General features: G+C 35.3%; 1 protein-coding gene across 2 annotated transcripts in view; it reads left to right on the top strand.

Moving 5' to 3' along the window:
* The window catches only part of LOC150104679 (E3 ubiquitin-protein ligase SHPRH), a 674,750-nt gene that overhangs the window by 129,152 nt on the left and 526,127 nt on the right, over window positions 1-19,471 (top strand). For both annotated transcript variants that reach the window (XM_090395874.1, XM_090395873.1), the window contains exon 4: window positions 14,291-14,531. In XM_090395874.1, coding sequence (XP_090252000.1) covers window positions 14,291-14,531 — 241 coding nt within the window. The remainder of the gene's footprint in view (window positions 1-14,290; window positions 14,532-19,471) is intronic.

Genomic DNA, 19,471 nt, shown 5'->3' with positions numbered 1-19,471 from the left:
ATTGATGAAAAATTACGAGTTGTTTTAATTGAAATGGGCCTGTTCAAAAGAAAAATATAATATATCCCAGAGATACATATGGACGTAAATTTGGCGACACGTATTATAATAGAACAATGGAAAGTGGGCAGCTCGTGCCAAGAACATGGCTCATTTATTCCGAAACTTTAAATTCTGTTTTTTGCTTTTGTTACAAACTTTTCTCACCTACTGAATCAAGTAGTCTTGTAGAAGATTATAACGATTGGAGAAATGCAAGTACAACTTTGCATAGACATGAGACTAGTTTAGCTCACATAAAAAATTTCTTAAAATGGTAGGAACTTGATAAAAATTTAAAAAACAAAACTACTAGATTGCCAGACTCAAAGCATGTATGAAATGGAAAAGAAACATTGGACGAGTGTTTCAGAATGCTTGATTGAAATTATAAAATTCCTTGGTAGCCAAAATTTAGCTTTTTGCAGATCACCTGATAAATTATATGAAAGAAATAATGACAGTTTTTTTAAAATTAGTTGAACTGTTTGCGAAGTTTGATCCTGTTATGGAAAATCATGTTGAAAGGGCCCTACAACGAAACAATAGAGTACACTATTTGAGTAAAGACAGTCAAAATGAAATATTGGAAACTTTAAGTAACGCAATCAGGGATACAATTTTAGCATCAATTCGAAAATCTAAATATTACTCAATAATTTTAGACTGCACACCTGATGCAAGTAAAACAGAACAAATGACCATTATTATTCGCTTTGTTTCCTGTGACAATGGAATTGTCAAGATCAGGGGGGGGGGGAATGTTTTAGGTTTTGCAGATATATCAGATTCCACAGGACGTGGTTTATGTGCAACAATAATGGAACAACTGGAAAAATGGAACATTCCCATTGAAGACATGTGTGGTCAAGGGTATGACAATGGGGCAAATTTGAAAGGGAAAAAATATGGGCTCCAAAATTTGCTTTTGAACAAAAATCCTCGAGCTTTTTACGTGCCATTTAATGCTCATACTCTAAATTTAATCATTAACGATGCAATCAAAGTGAATGCAGATACAATTAGTTTCTTTGCAATTATTCAAGAAATATACAATTTCTTTTCATTCTCTTACAAATGTTGGGCAATCCTTTTGAAGGTCGTAAAAAATTTAACATTGAAACAGCCATCAAAAACGTGATGGGAAAGTAAAATTTATGTAACCCGCCCTCTACGATATCAGTTATGAGAAATTTACGATGCACTTTTTGAAATTTTAAATAATGAAAATTTTAATAAAGAAACTCAGCATGAAGCACAAACATTATGTGCTAAAATAAAGGACTACAAATTTATTTGCTCTCTTATAACTCTCATTATAAACTCTCATCTTAAATCTCATGATTTAACAAAATAAACCCTGTGAGTAAAATGCTTCAAGACAAAAATATGAACATTACACTTGCTTTAGAATCTATCGAAAACTTAACTGAGTGAAGAGGTGTTTGGAGAACAAGAATTTAAAACTGGTACGGAAGTTCGACGATGAAAGAAGACACGATAATTTGAATACGAGCATCTTTACGAAACGCCCCAATCGCCAGAAGATAAATTTAGAGTGAATGTGTTTTATACACTTCTAGACGTTGCAATGTGTTTGTTAATAGAACGTTTTGAAGAACTAAAAACATATGATAATTTTAATTTCTTGTATAGATTACTACAAATTAACAACGAAGATTTACAAAAAAAATTGTGACGATTTAGAGACTCTTGAAGGATGGCGACAGTAAAGACGTAAATGCAATAGAACTATATGACGAGTTATGTACTTTCTGTGATATTTTTCAGAAGGATAATTAGAATATTCAAAGCTCTTTCGATATTCTTAATTTTATTGTGTCCGATAATTTATCTTTCCCTGACTTTTTAATTGCGTTAAGAATACTATTAACCTTACCTGTTAGTGTAGCGAGCAGAGAACGTTCCTTTTCCAAGTTGAAAATGATTAAAAACCTACTTAAGAACACGTATGTCACAAAATAGGCTTGTTACTTTGGCGTTAATAGCTATTGAAAATGATATATGTGCAGATTTAGACGTTAAGACCATTATTTCTAATTTTGTGAATATGAAATCAAAAACCGTAAAATTTTAATTAAAAAAATTTCAAGTATATTTATGTAATTTAATTTATTTTCTGTTATTCTATGAAGATTTTATTTTTCGAATACTTATATTAAATGTTCTAATTATTTCTGAATTCTTTTCTTATTTTCTCATCTATCTTGAGTTTCTTTTATTTTCCTAAAAGATAGTTCCACTTATAAAAATTATTAAAAACTTTTTACAAATTACTAAGAATTTAGTAACTTGTAAAATGCAAAAAATTTTTAAACTTTAGTTCAAATAAATTTTAACTTTAATTAAAATTTATTTGAATTTTGTTAGTGATTCGGGTCGGTGAGAAGGCTATAATCCTTGTATCATTATATTCAATGATTAAAGTGAAGTGGCTTTATCAAAATTTGCTTTCACTTTTGAGAATTTTTTGAATATTCGGGTTTTTAACGATTATCCTGCCTAGTCAACACCCCTTTGTTCATTACATTTAGCGAACCAATGTATGGCTGTTCTGTCAAAATTTATTTAAGAAATTTCAAATAATTTAAATTTTTATTATCGTAAAAGAACAATGCACGCCCGGATAGTTACAGGGGCACTTAGAAAGAAATTGCTGCGGGCGGCAAAGACCCCTAGCGCTGGCACTGCCCATCCCAATGTCAATAATATACAAATTGAACAACAATAGCCCCCAAACTGACCCCTGCAGCACATCACTAGCAACTTTCTTCTTTTGGGATACTGCACCACCATATACAACTTTCTGATACATATCTGATAGCCAGTCACTGAACCTAAGCAGAAGTGTGTTATCCAATCCCATCTGTTTCATTATTTATCAGCTTGTCACGTGGCATTCTATCAAAAGCTTTTGCAAAATCCAAGTGCACTACTGTGTATGCATCTCCTCTCTCTCCAAGGTATTTGTCACCTATTATAGTACATAAGTAAATTAGTAATACACAGAGAATACTGCTGTTATCAACCCATTTCTGTATCCATCTTCTCATCAACCCTCCGGTACTTTCACAACTCCAGATATACAGATTGGCCTATAATTTGTAGCCACAGCTTCAAATTGTTTCCACTGCATAAATATCTTTATGCAGTGGAACAATTTTACCTCCTTTCCACTCCCTTGGAACCTGTGCTGTTGTAAGATTTATTAAACAGGCATGACAATGCTACTGCCAATTCTTTGGAACATTCCCTTAAGATGCATGGCGATATGTCATCAAATCCTATCACCTTATTGACATCATGGTTATTTATTTCCTCAAATACCTCCTGTTCTCTTAATTAAGCCATCCTCTCTAATGTGCTCTACACTTAAGTTCCTCATGATTCCTCCCTGATGAGGATGAAACACCCTTATAAATTGATCACCGAATACCTCAACAATGTCTTCTGCAGCAGTTACCATTCTACCATTTTCATCCATTAACATCATTAACATCATCTTACCATAATCATTCTTCCTTCTACTTGCCACACATAAAAAAAAAACAAAAAAACTCTGGGTTTTTTTTCTTCATCTGATTTGTGAATTTTTGCTCATACTGCACTTTTGTTTTCTTACTGAGTCACTTCCTTGGCTTGTTCTTTATACTCTTCATGTAACTGATTATTACCATTATTCATCTTGTACCGCCTCCAAAGTGTCTTATTCTTCCAGATTTCATGCTTAAGCACCTCATTCATTTGTTTTACACCTACCTTATTTAGCCTTTTGGCCTTCAGAATATATTCACACATTGATGCTGTAATGTATTTCTTTGGCAGTTCCCAATCAGCATTTATTTCCTTACTGCTAAACTCCTCATTCCATGCTATAACTTCAAGCTGTCTCCCAAGCTTGTCATAATCACTAGACTTGTACTTCCATATATTCTTTCCTCACAGAGGTCTGCATATGGCTAGCCACAACCCAGGTGATCACTTCATGATCACTCACCAACTGGAGGAAAGTGTGAATCCCCATTCACAGTTACATCCTCTGATGAAAATTAACTTGACTAATTATTAACATGACCAATTTTTTTACAATGAAAAAGAGGACGAAAAAATTTAAGAAAAAAGTACAACGTAAATAAATGAAACATTTTATTAATTTAAACAAAAATATACTAATTATGCTTATATCCCTTTTAATTATTTAATTAAACGAGTATTTTTCCATTGAATGAATATTTTTTGTCAATATATCATTTTCTAACAATATATTGGAAATTTCGGAGCAAGAAATATCCTTCATATTGAATTTTACGGTAATTGCTGCAGCTGGAGTATCAACATTCAATCTTGATTTCTCACTTGTCCAAAAATCATTACCAATTGAAAAAACTCTTTCAACTGCTGCATTAGTTCCAGGGCAGCACAACGTAAATTCAACAAGAATAACTAAATTTTCATATGGAATGTGTTCATTTTTGAAATGGTTAAATATTTCCACCCATCTTTTATCAATTTCAACATGTTGATTTTCCCATTGTTCTAATTTATCAGAATTTAAATATACATTCAGTCTTCTAATTTCTTCAAACAGACAATTGTCATCGATTTTAATATCAGGCATTTCTTTCGATAAAAACTCAACACAATTTTCAGTATCTGCCCAATTTACTTGCGATGAAGTCAAAAAACACTATTGAAAACTGTTATTTCCTGTGATATTTGTTTCAGACCAATCATCGACATATTGGAAACATGTTTGGTAAAAATTCTGCACTTCTTTGGTAAACTTTTCCGTTATGCCCGGATTTGATTCCTCTAAGTTTGACAATTTTCTTTTTATTATTAAAGGAATAAATTTTTCTTCAAATCGTGATTTATATTGAAGGACAAAATCGTTCAAAATAAGACTAACTTCTGTAGCTGAAATATGTTCACCTTCAATCTTTTGAATCGTTTTGTGGAAAATAGATGCCTGATTATGTACAAAATACATTAATATCTCTGATAATTCATAATTGAAAAAAAGATTCCAGAATTTTTGGACATTTGTCTAAACTTAAAAAATATGAATGGAGAGGCTCAAATAATTGTAAAACACGCTCTATAGCAGGTGTTAGAGCGAACCATCTAACTTTTGAATATCCTAAAAGTTTTTTGTATTCAACATTTGCATCTTCACAAAATTGTTTTAAAGTAGCCACACGAACAGTAAAACGACTAAAATACAAATAAATTATCGTTATTATTATTTCTACATCAATTGGCATGGCACATGACGCTGTGTTGATTGCATTTGACAAAATATGTGCATTACAACCTATTCCTAGTATTTTCTTTTGGAGTAAATCTTGTAATTTTACATAGACATTATTCACTCCTTTGCGTCTTCACCACCCACCAAAATTTGTGTTTGTATTATCAGCTGTTAGTGCAACAACTTTAGATTTCAAATTGTTTTCATTTATTACTCTGTATAGGTGGTTTGACAAAATTTCAGCAGTTTCATCCTCAATGGATTCTAAATTTAAAATTTTTACTTGAATGCCCTTGGTAACATTATAATACCTTACTAGTATTGGATACAATTTGGTTTCATTATGATTTGATGCATCAGATAAAACCGTTACAAATGCTGCATTTTTCAAGTCTTCTGCAAGTATTTTATTACAGTAATTTTTAAATACTGATTTAATAATAGCCTCACATTTTGTCCTGGCACATGAAAATTTAGCATTGTGAAAGTTTTTCAATAATTTAGTTGTACAATCCATACTACGAAAACTTTGATTGTGATTTATGGTATGAAATGCAAATGTTCCCTCCATTACAGCTAACTTTTTTTCATCTTTAGAATAATTAGAAGTTTTAAAAAAATAGGTTACTTTACTGCTGGAAGCTGATGCATCTAATGATTGCTTATGTTTGTTGGTGTTCAAGTGTTTCGTTATAGCTACTCTGCCTCCAACTGCAATACAAAATTCTCCTCTGCAAATATTGCAGAAAACAGTGTTGTTTCTCTTTGATATGAGGAGTGGAAATTCCTTTTTCAATTGATCGTTGAAATGGCATTTCCTCTTTCTTGATTTTTCCATTCCATGAAATTAAAAATTAAAAATAAAATATAGAGCCACACAAACGATGCAAGCACATTATGAATAAATAAAATTAATAATTAAAACTAAAACTTTAATAACAAAAGCGATAAAACTTTACTAAATCTATATTTAAATTATTTTACACTTGTGTTGAAAACAGGGTTGTATAAAATTGAATTAATGAATTAATAAAACGTGAATTGTACTTACCTGAGTATAATATTCACTGAGAAAGAAATAATTTTGTATTTCTGTTAGAAATAAACACGAAGTATAATATAGAGATAAAGTAAACAAAGTGAAGTGCGCAATGGTGCAAGACAAGGGCGAAACACGTGAAGTTCTTCTATGCCCTGCACATGTGTTTCATAATCGCGTCTTTCCGAACTGTACCGTCACATGACGCATAACAGTTCGGCGCGGCATCTCTGAATACAGAGATTAACAGATTAGTTTTAAAATATCGAAAAGGAGGACAGGTAGGAGGACACTTTTCGAGAAAGGACAGAACCTACAAAAGAAGGACTGTCCTCCCTAAAGGAGGACGATTGGTCACCTTATAATTATTCAAATTAAGTGGATATTGAATCCAACATTATTTCAAAGCCGAATAGAGAAACTACAAGCGTTTCATGCTGAATATAGAAACTATAAAAGTTTCGGTGGATCCAAGCGTAAGCAAACCTTTCATGATAGGGGCAACTCGTAGTAAAGGTGGAGTAAACTCTGATCACTCTCCTTAGTATTTCCCATAATGTAAAACACATCTCCTAGCGGACATGTATGATGTTATACATTATGAGGGGGGATCACTACCTAGGAGATATGTTTTACATTATGTAAATATTAAGGATAGTGATCAGAGCTTACTCCACCTTTACTACGAGTTGCCCCTGTCATGAAAGATTTGCTTATGCTTGGATCCTCCGAAACTTTTATAGTTTCTATATTCGGCACGAAACTCTTGTGGTTTCTCTCTTCAACTTTGAAATAATGTTGGATTCAATATCCACTTAATTTGAATAATTTTGCATCGCCGAAGTGAAGCCTTTTGGCGCTCTATTTCAGTAGTTAACTTGACTAATTTAAATTTTGTTATTATTATTATGATAATCTGATAATGTAGTCAATAACTGACTTACATCCTCTGGCTGATCATGTATATTTACGTATTTCTTTATGTTAAAATACAAAGTTTATTGTTCTTATATTATTATAAGAACAATGTAATATTGTAATATTTTCCAGAGTAGATTTCTATTCAAGATATCATATGCCTTTTCATAGTCGATAAATAGAAGATAAGACAGGTTAAATGATAAGCTGATATTTAAGTTGCAGCACATGGGTTTAAATGTCAGGTTAGTCACATGGATTCAGGATTGGCTGACTGATAGGTATCAGAGAGTTGTGTATGATGGAGCAATATCAAGGAAGCAGAAGGTACAAGTGGGGGTTCCACAGGGCTCAGTAGTGGGACCTGTATTGTTCAATCTTTATATCAATGATATTGTCAATGGATTGCAAGGGGACATTCAGTTGTTTGCTGATGTGTGAAATTGGGAAGGGTTATCAGTAATAGTGCAGATGTGGCAGCCCTGCAAGAGGATTTGAATAAACTGGACAGATAGGCAAATAAATGGGGTTGTCAGTTCAATACAGCAAAATGTAAAGTCTTGAGGTTTGGGATCCATCGATGGGAGGATGTGTACCCAATTGGAGGAGCTGTACTGGAGGAGGTAGGGGAGACAAGAGATCTGAGGTTGATGATTGATAGAAACCTGAAATTTAGGAGACATATTGCAAAGGTGGTGAAGGTAACACAGAGGATTGCTGCAATAATGAGAAGGACGCTGACCTGCAGAAATAAAACAGTTATCATTCCATTGTATAAGACCCTGATCAGACCACACTTGGACTATTGTTCTCAGATTTGGTCCCCAGAATTTGAAGGGGATAAATTAACTGTGGAAAGGGTACAAAGGTGGATAACAAAAATGGTTTCAGGACTGTACAATATGAGTTATGAGGATCGACTGAGGGAATGTGGACTGCAGAGTTTGGTGGATAAAAGAAGGAGAGGTAATATGATCGAGACTTTTAAACTGTTGAGAGGCAGTTACAGGGTAGACATTGGAGAGTTCTTTCACTTGGTGGAACAGCGGGAAGGAGCGATGACAGGGGGCCATCCCTGGAAGTTACGAAAGAAGGCTGTGTGCAAGAGGGTGAGGAGTGGTTTCTTTGCATGGAGGGTGGTTGAACCTTGGAATGCAATTTCTGAGAGAGTGGTTGGAGTGGGGACAGTTAATGGGTTCAAGGAGTGGTATGATAGACTTTGTATTTCCTAAAAACGACCTCCCACGATGAGTCTTTTGACTCCATGGAGGCCTGGATAATAATAATAATAATAATAATAATAATATAAATGACAAATTCTTGCAGTTTGTGTACATTTTGATTACTTGTATCTTCTCCAAATCACCCTTTCTTTTATATTTCCTGTTTCCTATTCTGGCATTTAAATCCCCCTGCTAGTAGTAAATAGTCTATTTTACTGTGACTTTCTGCAGTTCTTTGTAAAAGATGTTACTATCTTCTTTCCTTTCTTCTGGTGCAAATGCCCCGATTATTGTTAAGTGACCTTTTAATGTTTTATATCTAATTTATATTAGCCTTTCAGCCCAGTAGTTATAATATACAATATTGTTCTTCACAGATTTGTGTATCATTAGCATTTTATCTGCTTTTGCTCTTTTCTCCATTTTTTACTCAGCTATAGATTAGTTATAGTTATATAGTTATTTGTTTCTTTGTCTGAATCATTGACCCAGGTAATAACTTCATGGTCACTGTAACCAACTGGAGGAAGATTTAATACCTCATTTATTATGACATCCTCTAATGAGATAATCCTCAATCCTCGCATGCCCTGTGTTGCATACTGTAATAGAGGGCACGCGAGGTAGTTATCTTTCAAACACTTGAGAAATTCATTTTCTTTACTTCCAGTTGCTATCTATTCATCCAAATTTATATTGTCATAATTAAAATCACCCATAATTATCATCCTTTCCCTATTTGCTTGGCTAATTAGCTTATACATTTCATGGTCACTACCCTGCACATTACCAAGCCTATAGCAATATTTGACTAAGCATTTCATTTTATTCATATAAAATTAAAATACTTAGTGATAGTGACAGTGGCATTAATAGCACTCTGCCTCCCTTTTTTGCCTTTTTTTATCTTCATGAAAAACATCATACCCTTCCATCTCTATTCATGTCAGGATGTAATCCTCATCCAATCATGTCTCACTTATTCTAACAATTTTGGGTGAATGAACCCAATCAATGCAGCCATTTCATTTTCCTTGTTTCTGATACATCTAGCATTCATATACAAACATGAGAGCTCATTCCTGGATCTATAACGAGTTTCATTTATACCACTTATTAGATGAGACTTCTCCATACCTTCCTCAAGTCACTTCTTTTTCTCCTTAAGCATCCCACAACCTTCTTCAAATCCAACTGTTTTCACTACATCCCAGGCCATCTCATTACCATCTTGTTTATATCTTGCAGATATGTCTAATGTTATGGCCCTTCCCTTAATGCATAACATTAGACATATCCGCAAGGAGATGTGTTTTGCATTATGGGAGATACTGAGATAGGAGTGTTGGTAGCTTGCTCCACCTTTGCAAGGAGTGCCCTGGTAATGTACCACCTTACCCCAGTCCTGAAGATACTTTCAGGCACAAACTTTGTTTGCTCACACTTGGATAAAGGATTAAACTAAATTTATTATAAGCATGAAGTAATAACTTCATGACTAGGCTATTTGTATATATTTGTCTACTTGCATGCTTACACATGGATATAGGATTAAAACAAGAATATATTTTCTGGTTATAGTATACTGGTTATAGTATAGTATAGTATAATATATATAATATAATATAATATAATATAATACACCCTCTGTCCAAAAAGAAACTGAACTTTTCGAAAATAGAAGAAACTGGTGACACCACCACCTGTTATATCTTTTTGTTGTCAAAAGCGGCAACCTTCATTAGTGTTGTGTCAACTGTTTATGACATTTGTTTCATTAGAAGCCGAGTTATAGTGCCAAGAGTGACAGTGCGTTTTGACGAGTGGTCGGAAAATGAGTTTCAAACAGAAAGCTGCGATTGACTTTTGTGTTAAATTGGTAAAAGTTTTACCGAAACACATCAAATGCTTCAAAAAGCATACAGTGATGAATGCTTATCCCATACTCAAGTTTACGAATGGTTTAAGCGATTTCAAAGTGGTCGTGAGATGTTTGAGGACGACGAAAAACTGGACCATCCAAAAACTGGACTGAGCGAAGTTAACATCCAAAAAGTGCATGATTTCATCAAAGAAAACCGAAATCATCCATGAGATTGATCGAAGATGAATTGGGGATTCCAAAATCAACTGTGCACAACATTTTGACCAAGAGTTTGGGCCTTCATAAATTGAATTCGCGATTTGTTCCCCACAAGTTGACCGATGACCAAAAACGTTATCGAATTGAACACCGCAAGGACCTCATTAAAACTGCTCGTAAGGACTCAAACTTCCTTGAAACGATCATTTACTAGTGACGAAATGTGGTGTTTTGAGTGTGAATCTGAAACAAAGTACCAGAGTGCTGAGTGGAGACCACCAGAGGAGGGGCATCCGAAAAAAAAAAGTCGCATGGAGAAGTCAAAAGTAAAGACAATGCTGATTTGTTTCTATGATTCCAAGGGCATTAACAAAGAATTCTTTCCGCCTGGCCAAACAGTCAATGGTGAGTTTTATCTCAAAGTTTTGAAGCGATTGATAGCGAGAATTCGTCACGTATGGCATGAATATCGTGATACAGGAAGCTGGTCACTTTTGCACAATAATTCACCATCTCATCGTTCGAGCATTGTGAGACAGTTTTTGAGCAAAAAACCAAGTTTGTGTGTTGGATCACTCACCGTATCGATCACCTGATTGATAATAGGGTGCTAAATAACCTGATTTAGCACCATGTGACTTCTTTCTCCCCCCCCCCCCCCCCGACTTCATTTGCCGATGAAAGGAAAGCGATACAACACCATTGAAAATGTTCAAGTGGCAGTAACCACGACCCTCAACAGTATCCCAAAAACCAATATAAAAAAACTCATTGAAAGAATTAATTGACCCTGCCAAACACTGTATCGAAGTTGAGGGAGAGTTTATCGATTGAAGTAAATGATTTGAATAATTATAATTGGCCTGTGTTTTATTTTATATCAAAAGTTTGGTTTCTTTTTTGGACAGAGGGTGTATACATTGTAACCAAGCAAAAAATCTTTCCACAACTAACCCTCATAGAGAGTAGTTAACAATAAGATGACAAATCTTTTTTCTACTTGTATATGGAAAATATATGACTTCTGCATTGATTTAAACTTGGTATCTTTATGGATCTAGCTCCGACTGATGAAACCTCAGTATAAAATTGAAACCAACCTGGATAGTGATACTTCGAATAATGTTCTTTACATTATGGGATATTAAGGCAATTGATATGAAGTCAACAGTCTCTATAAAATGTAGTCTAGTTGTGAAGTTATTTCATGTCTATGATTACACTTGGGTATAGGATTAAGAATATCATTTTCTGTGAAATATAATATACATTGTAACCAAGTGGGGAACTTTCCACAATATGTCTGAATGTAATCTGCAGTCATGAAGTTAAGTAAGGCAGGTGTAAAATGGATGAATGAAGAGATTAAGCATGTAATCTGGAAGAAAGTATTATGTAGCCAGCATAAGCTGAATGGGTAATCATCAATTGCCTGAGGGGACAAGGAGTAGATCAAGATGGTGGCTCAGTTGGTAAGGCTATCCAGAGTATAGTATGAGCAGGAATAGATCACTTATCACACCAAGAAAATCCCAGAGAGAGAGAGAGAGAGAGAGAGAGAGAGGGTTATTTTGATATGTAGCCACGAAAGAAAGAATACTTATGATGAGTTAGTTGATGATAATGAAAGAATGATAACTATTGGAGAGGAAATGGAGGTGGAGGGACTGATGGTGAGTGAGGAGGAGATAGATGAGAATTTATGTAATTATTATTTTTTTATATTAATCCCATGCACAAGAGGTCTCAAACCTATAACAAGATAGAGCCATGTGTGGGCAAGTGAGAAATTATGTGTTTCTTGAAGAGTTCGAGGTTATATGCATTGTGAAAAACAGTATGGTGAGTCTGCAGCTGAACAGTATATGGACGTTGATCAGCAGCATACACAATTATAGGGAAGTGGAGGAATACTGTCAGCCAGTGCATCTGTCAGAGAGTGATTGGAAGGAGTTAGTGAGAGATGGATCATGAGGATAAATCTAGCATTCTGAGATATTTTTATACATCATCCCAGATGTGAGAACAGTACTCCATGATGATGATTTTGAGATTATGAAGGTGTTAAGAATTGAGTAGAAGAAAAGTAATGTTTAGAATGAAAAAGAATACCAAGCTTTGTAAAGACTGAAGAAGCTATGGACATGACGTGTTTATTCCAGGATAGATTAGATGTAAAAATCAGCCTAAGAAGAAGAGATAACTGATCTTGATGAGTGACCAGAGTGAGTGTTATTAAAACGGAGGGAGAGAACGAAGTATGATGCTTCTTCTCACTAAATAAGGCACAGTTGTATTTGGATAGCATTAAAATTTACTGCATTATTTTCACCCTACTTGAGAATGGCTAGAAGATTGGTATTCAAGGTCTTACATAGAAGACCTTGAAGCTTAAGTCATCTGAATACTAAGGTTATGTGAGCGATGACAAGGAGAGAAGTGTACACTAGGAATGCTGTGAATAGGTTTGGACATCTGTGAGAAAGCATTATTGATATACAATGCTTGGAAAGAAGCCAACAGATACATGGGCGAGGTGTATCATGCCAATGTAACAAGTCACATGTTTGTAGCCGATATAGATGGGAAGAATATGATTTTCCGTAGTCAGTGGAATTGTGTCCAGGTGGAACTTCAAGATGGAGTTTGAAAGAGGGCATTGTGATAGGATGCCATGTTTCAACTCCATTTGTTGGCAAATTGTTGACAAATTGAGTTATCTCAGGTGAACAATCAGTGATACTATACTGAGATGGAAGTGTAAGGAGTCAACTGCAAGTGCTACCTGCAGTGGATAACCTGCTATGCTCACTGAACATGACTATAGGGTGCTACAAAGGATAATATATAATAAGGATGTAAATTGCTACATTCAACTGGATTTTGGTTCAGGTAAAATTACCTAGTTAGTTAGTTGCCTAGTTGTTAATATAGAATATGAGAGAAATAACATACTTTTATATTACTGATAACTGTAGAGGGTACATGAATAATAAATTACACGATAACCACAGTAATTTAATTTTAATGAAATAAAGGTACAAATATTTTGTACTGAAATTAACAGTACATCATCAGTGTAGACAACAAAGGAATGGAATACAAAGTACATAACAGTTGGTGGATTAACAATTAAAAACTGTTGCCGTGTGCCAGAAATTAATATTAATGAAATATTATTAAATAATTCTTAAAAACTATTTTTTTGAATGTTACATAAGATAAGAATCTCCCAAACTTTTGGGAGAGAGAGAGAGAGAGAGAGAGACACTCATTTCGATTCAGATTTGGCCGATGTAATAGGGCTTTACAACTTTCTTTGAAAAGGCGTTCATATTTAAACTTGCATCTATGGAGAAGACGAGCTTTATCCAGACCAGACTTTTGAAATTTCATATATTAGATGTAATATTGATGTTCATTCATTCTTTTTTCCACAGAACGGCCTGTTTGTCCAAAGTATGTTAAATTATATTCACAAGGTATCTGGTAAACACCAGCTAATGATAGAGGTACCAGGTTGTCTTTTGTAGAAGGCAACAGGTGAGAAATTCTGTTGATAGGAAAACATGTGGGAATGAGATGATACTCTCTTCAAAATTCTGCCAGTCGGTTCTGTGATTATCATGTAATTTATTATTTGTAGAAGGTACATATCATATCTTTTGATGGTATGTCACCAGATAGCTGATTTCTGTATATTTGAATATTTATAGGTATCCTATGTTGAAGTGGTATGTCATGTTCCATATGAAGCACTGAAAGGCTTAAAGATAAGAAAAGTATTTACTCTTATGCTGTCATCTAACAGAATTTTGGAAAAATATTTAATTTTTGATATCTACTTAAGTACAAGCAGTTGTCATCATCTGAAATATTCCAGTGAACCTGTTCAATCTTTTCCAAATACATCTTTGCAGCATGTTATGAAATTATTGTATGGTATAGAATTTACTGGTAAGTGATTTTATTTATTTTATTTTATATTTAATTATTTATTTTTCCTTCCTGTGCTAATGCTGTTCCATATAAGTATATATTTATAAAGTTGACTGATTCCAAAATAACAGTTTTGGAATCACTCAGCTTATTTGACAGTATTAATTCATAACATAGAATAATAAGAAAATAATTAATATTTATTTAACTTGTTTGCTGATATTTGCTGTTTCAATAACAATTCCCCTACCATTGAACTCACTTACTTGCATCACACTATTTTAGCCAGTGACTATAATTTCCAAAGAATAGACAAAATGTTAAATACTCCCTGGAAATTTTCTTCATTGCCTAATATGTAAAACTAGAGCAAAACTGTTACCATCCCATACATTCAAGGCATATCCAAAAAGATATGTAGAGTGCTTAATAAATATATCAGTTCTTCATCATAAATTAAAGATATCAAGATTCATTTTCGAAATTATGGATTTTACAACCGTGTTATAACTAACTCTTTTTATTATCCCGATGTTTCAATCTTCATATCAAGATCATGATCAGGAGCATACACAAATATACAAGACAAGCTGAGTTACATTACAAACCGTAAGCTAGAGAAACAATGATTTGATCACATGTTATTCTACTGGCATGACCTATAATGAAAAAAAAAAAAAAATTATTTATAAATTACATCAAGCTAGATTTCATTTAAGATAACACTCAGACCAGTTTCAGTTGCAAAAGCAATGTTGTATTTGGGGATATGTAAACAACCTTGATATCCAATGGTGTTCTTACTTCAGCAAGGTTTTGAGGATGTCCAGGGGCATTATCCAAGAGAAGCAATGCCTTGGCTGGCAAATCATTTTCTTTACAGAAGCAAAGCACGGTAGGACAAAAATAATTTGTGTACCAATCTATAAAAACTTCTTGTGTAACCCAAGCTTTCTTGTTCCATTTCCAATAGACTGGCAGCATGGCTTTTAGACCCATGAAGGTGTGTACTGTCTGTGAATGGTACACCAACATTGGTTTAAGCTTCAAAGCTCATGGACAGACAGGAAGAACTGTTGACATCCACATTGGAGAACAGAAAAAATATATTCTGACTTTGTTATGGCAGTCAGTACTAGCAGACCATGCCTTGGATATCCCTTTATACTGGATCAAAGAATGATGGAACTGGATGGAAGAAAACAAAAGTGCTACACAGAAGTCATAAGTCAGAGATTTTTTGGAATCAGCAGCAGCTTTAAAACATTCTCCAAACCTCAACAAGTATGGCTGTGTCAATTTACCTAAAATCTGGGAGACAGTCATTTTAAGATCTAATGAAGACTTATATTTCTCTCTGTCTCTTTTTTTTTAATAATAGATGGTGCCAATTAGGATTTAAGCCTTTTGTTGTCCATTACAAGTTTTTAAACTGGTCTCAATGATAACTAAATTGTTGCTGTCTGTTTGTTTACTGTGACAAATGGTTTTTGTACTCTGAAGATGCTGGATATAATACCATTGAAATATCAGTAAATAAATTAAATAAACATGAATTATTTTCTTATTATTCTGTGTGTCCACGCAGTTAGCCTAGTGGCTGTGCCTTTCACAACCATATGCCTGGGGAAGGAGTGTCTTAGGTTCGATTCCCATCGGTGATGTGAGGAGCTGAAGGATCTTCCTTATCCACTGCCAAGTTAGCCAGTCTTGGGTGTGGACAGTAGGGTGATTCCCCCAGTTTATCCTGGGGTTTTTCATCTTGCAAAACAGGTAAACTGGCCTTGAGAACTCAACACTACAGGACATAGGATACACCGGGGCGTAGGGATGACCACCTTATCCTGTGAACGGTTTGAGGTCCAATGATTAATAAAACCCTTGACACCGCAAGGTAAAAGAGAGTAAAAGGGAGATGAAATGAGATTATTCTGTGATTACTAAATAACTTAAGGAATTCACAATGTATACTGGTATATAAATTAAAATGAACTTTAATATATACTTCCTATATTTGACAGGGAAAATGCTACAAACAGATAGAGGGGACAGTCATGGGTTCACCACGCTCCCCACCCTGGAGACTTTTTAAGAGAAAGCCTTAAACTCTGCCCCACAAAAACCTGCCATATGGCTTTGCTATGTTGATTATGTGTTCGCTATTTGGCCACATAGCTCTGATACACTCCTCTCCTTCTTAACGTACTTAAACAACCAACACCCCAGAATCAAGTTCACCCTGGAAAAAGAGGAAAATAACAGCCTCCCTATCCTAGACACACACTAGTCACCCGCCAGCCTGATGGAACCTTGGTTTTCTCAGTTTATAGAAAGCTCACTCATACAGGCAGGTACATTCACCAACAATCAATTCCCCCCCCCCCTCACTGCAATACGGAGTTATTAAGAAACTATACAACAGGGTTAAACTAATCTGTTCAAATGACAGTACCTTAACCACTGAACTAAATCACATCCTTAACACTTTCTCAGCCAATGGCTACAACCCCCCAAAAAATACTAAAACCAGTAAACCACAGCCCCCCCCCCCCTCACAAGAAAGATTACTCTAAATCCATCACCATTCCCTATTTCTGGAGCACCTCGGAAAAAATTGCCAAAATCCTGAATAAACATGACCTGACCTCTTGTTACAGACCATATAGAAAATTGGCATTTCTTATCCGCTCCACTAAAGACCAATCACTTCCCCAAGACCTACCTGGAGTATGCCAGGTCTCTTGCAGCTGTAAGCTGTCCTACTTTGGCTAAACAGGCAGGATAGCAAATATCAGAATTTCGGAACACAAGGACTACATCCGGTTTCACTATTACAGCCACTCTGGGCTTGCAGACCATGATCTGAATATACGCCACAGAATATGGTGGAAGAAAGCCACAGTAATGCACTGCAGCAAATATAAATTTGAAAGACTATTCATGGAATCAGTTCAGCCCTAAGAAACATGCCAAACCTCAACAAATTTGGATGCATGAGACTTCCCCAAATTTGGGAGACATACATCTTGAGAACTTCAGCCCAACAGCCAAGAATACCTAATATAGCCTGCTGGGGAGCACCATCAGGACTTTAGGAAAAACAGTAGTTTCCTCGCTTCTAACTCATTTGTTGTTCTTAGTACCTGCGTGCGTGTGTCTTAATCTTATGTTCCCATGAAGATGGCAACGTGACATTGCCGAAATATAGGAAGTATATATTAAAGTTTATTTTCATTTATATACCATTATATGTTGTGAATTCCTTAAGTTATTTAGTAATCATGTGCAACCAACGTATAAGCCTTTCTATGAGAAGAGATTATTCTGTGTTATGAATTAATACCGTCAAATAAATTGACATGAACTACCAATGCATAAGCTTTTCTACTCGTTTGGAATTAGTGTTGAATTGGTGAGTATCATCCATATTTATTATTATTATTTATTATTATTATTATCAATACCCGACCTCCATGGAGTCAGAGACTCATAATGGGGGGGGGGGGTACTCACTATTGCACACAATGCTCATCCAACCTCATCTTAAACTGATTCAGTGTGTCCACATCCACAGCACACTTAGGCAAGGCATTCCACTCACCAACCACCCTCCATGCAAAGAACCTGCTTCTCACTCCTTTGCTCACACCTTCCTTATACAGTTTCCAGCAATGGCCTCTTGTTCTACTTCCCTCTCCAATTCTATGAAAAATCTCTTCCATGTCCACCTAATAACAACCCCTGACCAGCTTATATATCTCAATCATATCCCCCCCTTTCCTCCTATTCACGAGGCTCTGCAACTTACATTCCCTCAATCTGTCCTCGTACTCCACATTCCAAAGACCACTGACTACCTTTGTGAATCTTCTCTGTTCCCTTTTGAACATATCCTCGTCACCATGAAAATCCGGCAACAAATCTGTGCACAATAATCTATACGAGGCCTGATCAAGGCCTCATGGAAGGGAATCATAACCTCTCTATTTCTGCATATCAGGGTTCTCCGCATCATTGCCATTATTCGATGTGATGTCTTCACAACTTGTGCAATGTGGTCCCCTGAATTTCAAGTCCTTGTCCACCATCACACTTAGATCTCTCATCTCCTCTATTTCTGTTAAAGTTTTCCCACCAAGTGTATACTTAGCATCCCATCGTTGCTTACCAAATCTCAATACCTTGCACTTGGCAACATTGAACTGACAGTTTCTCTTACCTGCCCATTCATGCAATCTATTCAAGTCCTCTTGTAAGTCATTAACATCAGCCTGACGGTGCATTGCATCTGCAAACAGCTGGATATCACTAGTTAAACCCAACCCAATATCATTAACATGCAAATTGAACCACAATGGCCCCAAAACTGACCCCTGTGGCACACCACTGGTGACCTTTCTCTTTCGAGATACTGCACCCCCATATACTACTTTCTGATACCTATCTGACAGCCAGTCACTGATCCAACTCAGAAGTCTGTTATCCAATCCTATCTCTTTCAATTTAATTAAAAGCTTGTCATGTGGCAGTCTATCAAAAGCCTTTGCAAAATCCAAGTACACCACTGTATATGCATCTCCTCTGTCCAAGGTATTTGTCACCTTGTTATAGTACATAAGTAAGTTAGTGAAACATGATCTTCCCTTAACAAACCCATGCTGATAATCACACACAGAGAATACTGCTGTTATCAACCCATTTCTGTATCCTACTTCTCACCAATCTGTCCAGGACCTCGACCACAACTCCAGATATACAGACCGGTCTATAATTTGAAGCTACAATCTTATCACCACCTTTATGCAGTGGTACAATTTTACCTTCCTTGGAAACTGCACTGTTGCGAAACTCTCGTTAAACAGGCATGCCAACTACTGCCAGTTCCCTGGAACATTCTCTTAAGATGCGTGGTGATATTTCATTAAATCCTATTGCCTTATTAACATCAAGGTTATTTA

The sequence above is a fragment of the Typopeltis vanoorti genome, chromosome 7 (genome assembly GCF_054136105.1).
Source record: "Typopeltis vanoorti isolate ZY-2024b chromosome 7, IOZ_Tvanoo_1.0, whole genome shotgun sequence".
Classification (NCBI taxonomy): Eukaryota; Metazoa; Arthropoda; class Arachnida; order Uropygi; family Thelyphonidae; genus Typopeltis; species Typopeltis vanoorti.
Note: the sequence above shows the minus strand (reverse complement) of the source record. Positions and strands in the feature narration are given on the sequence as shown.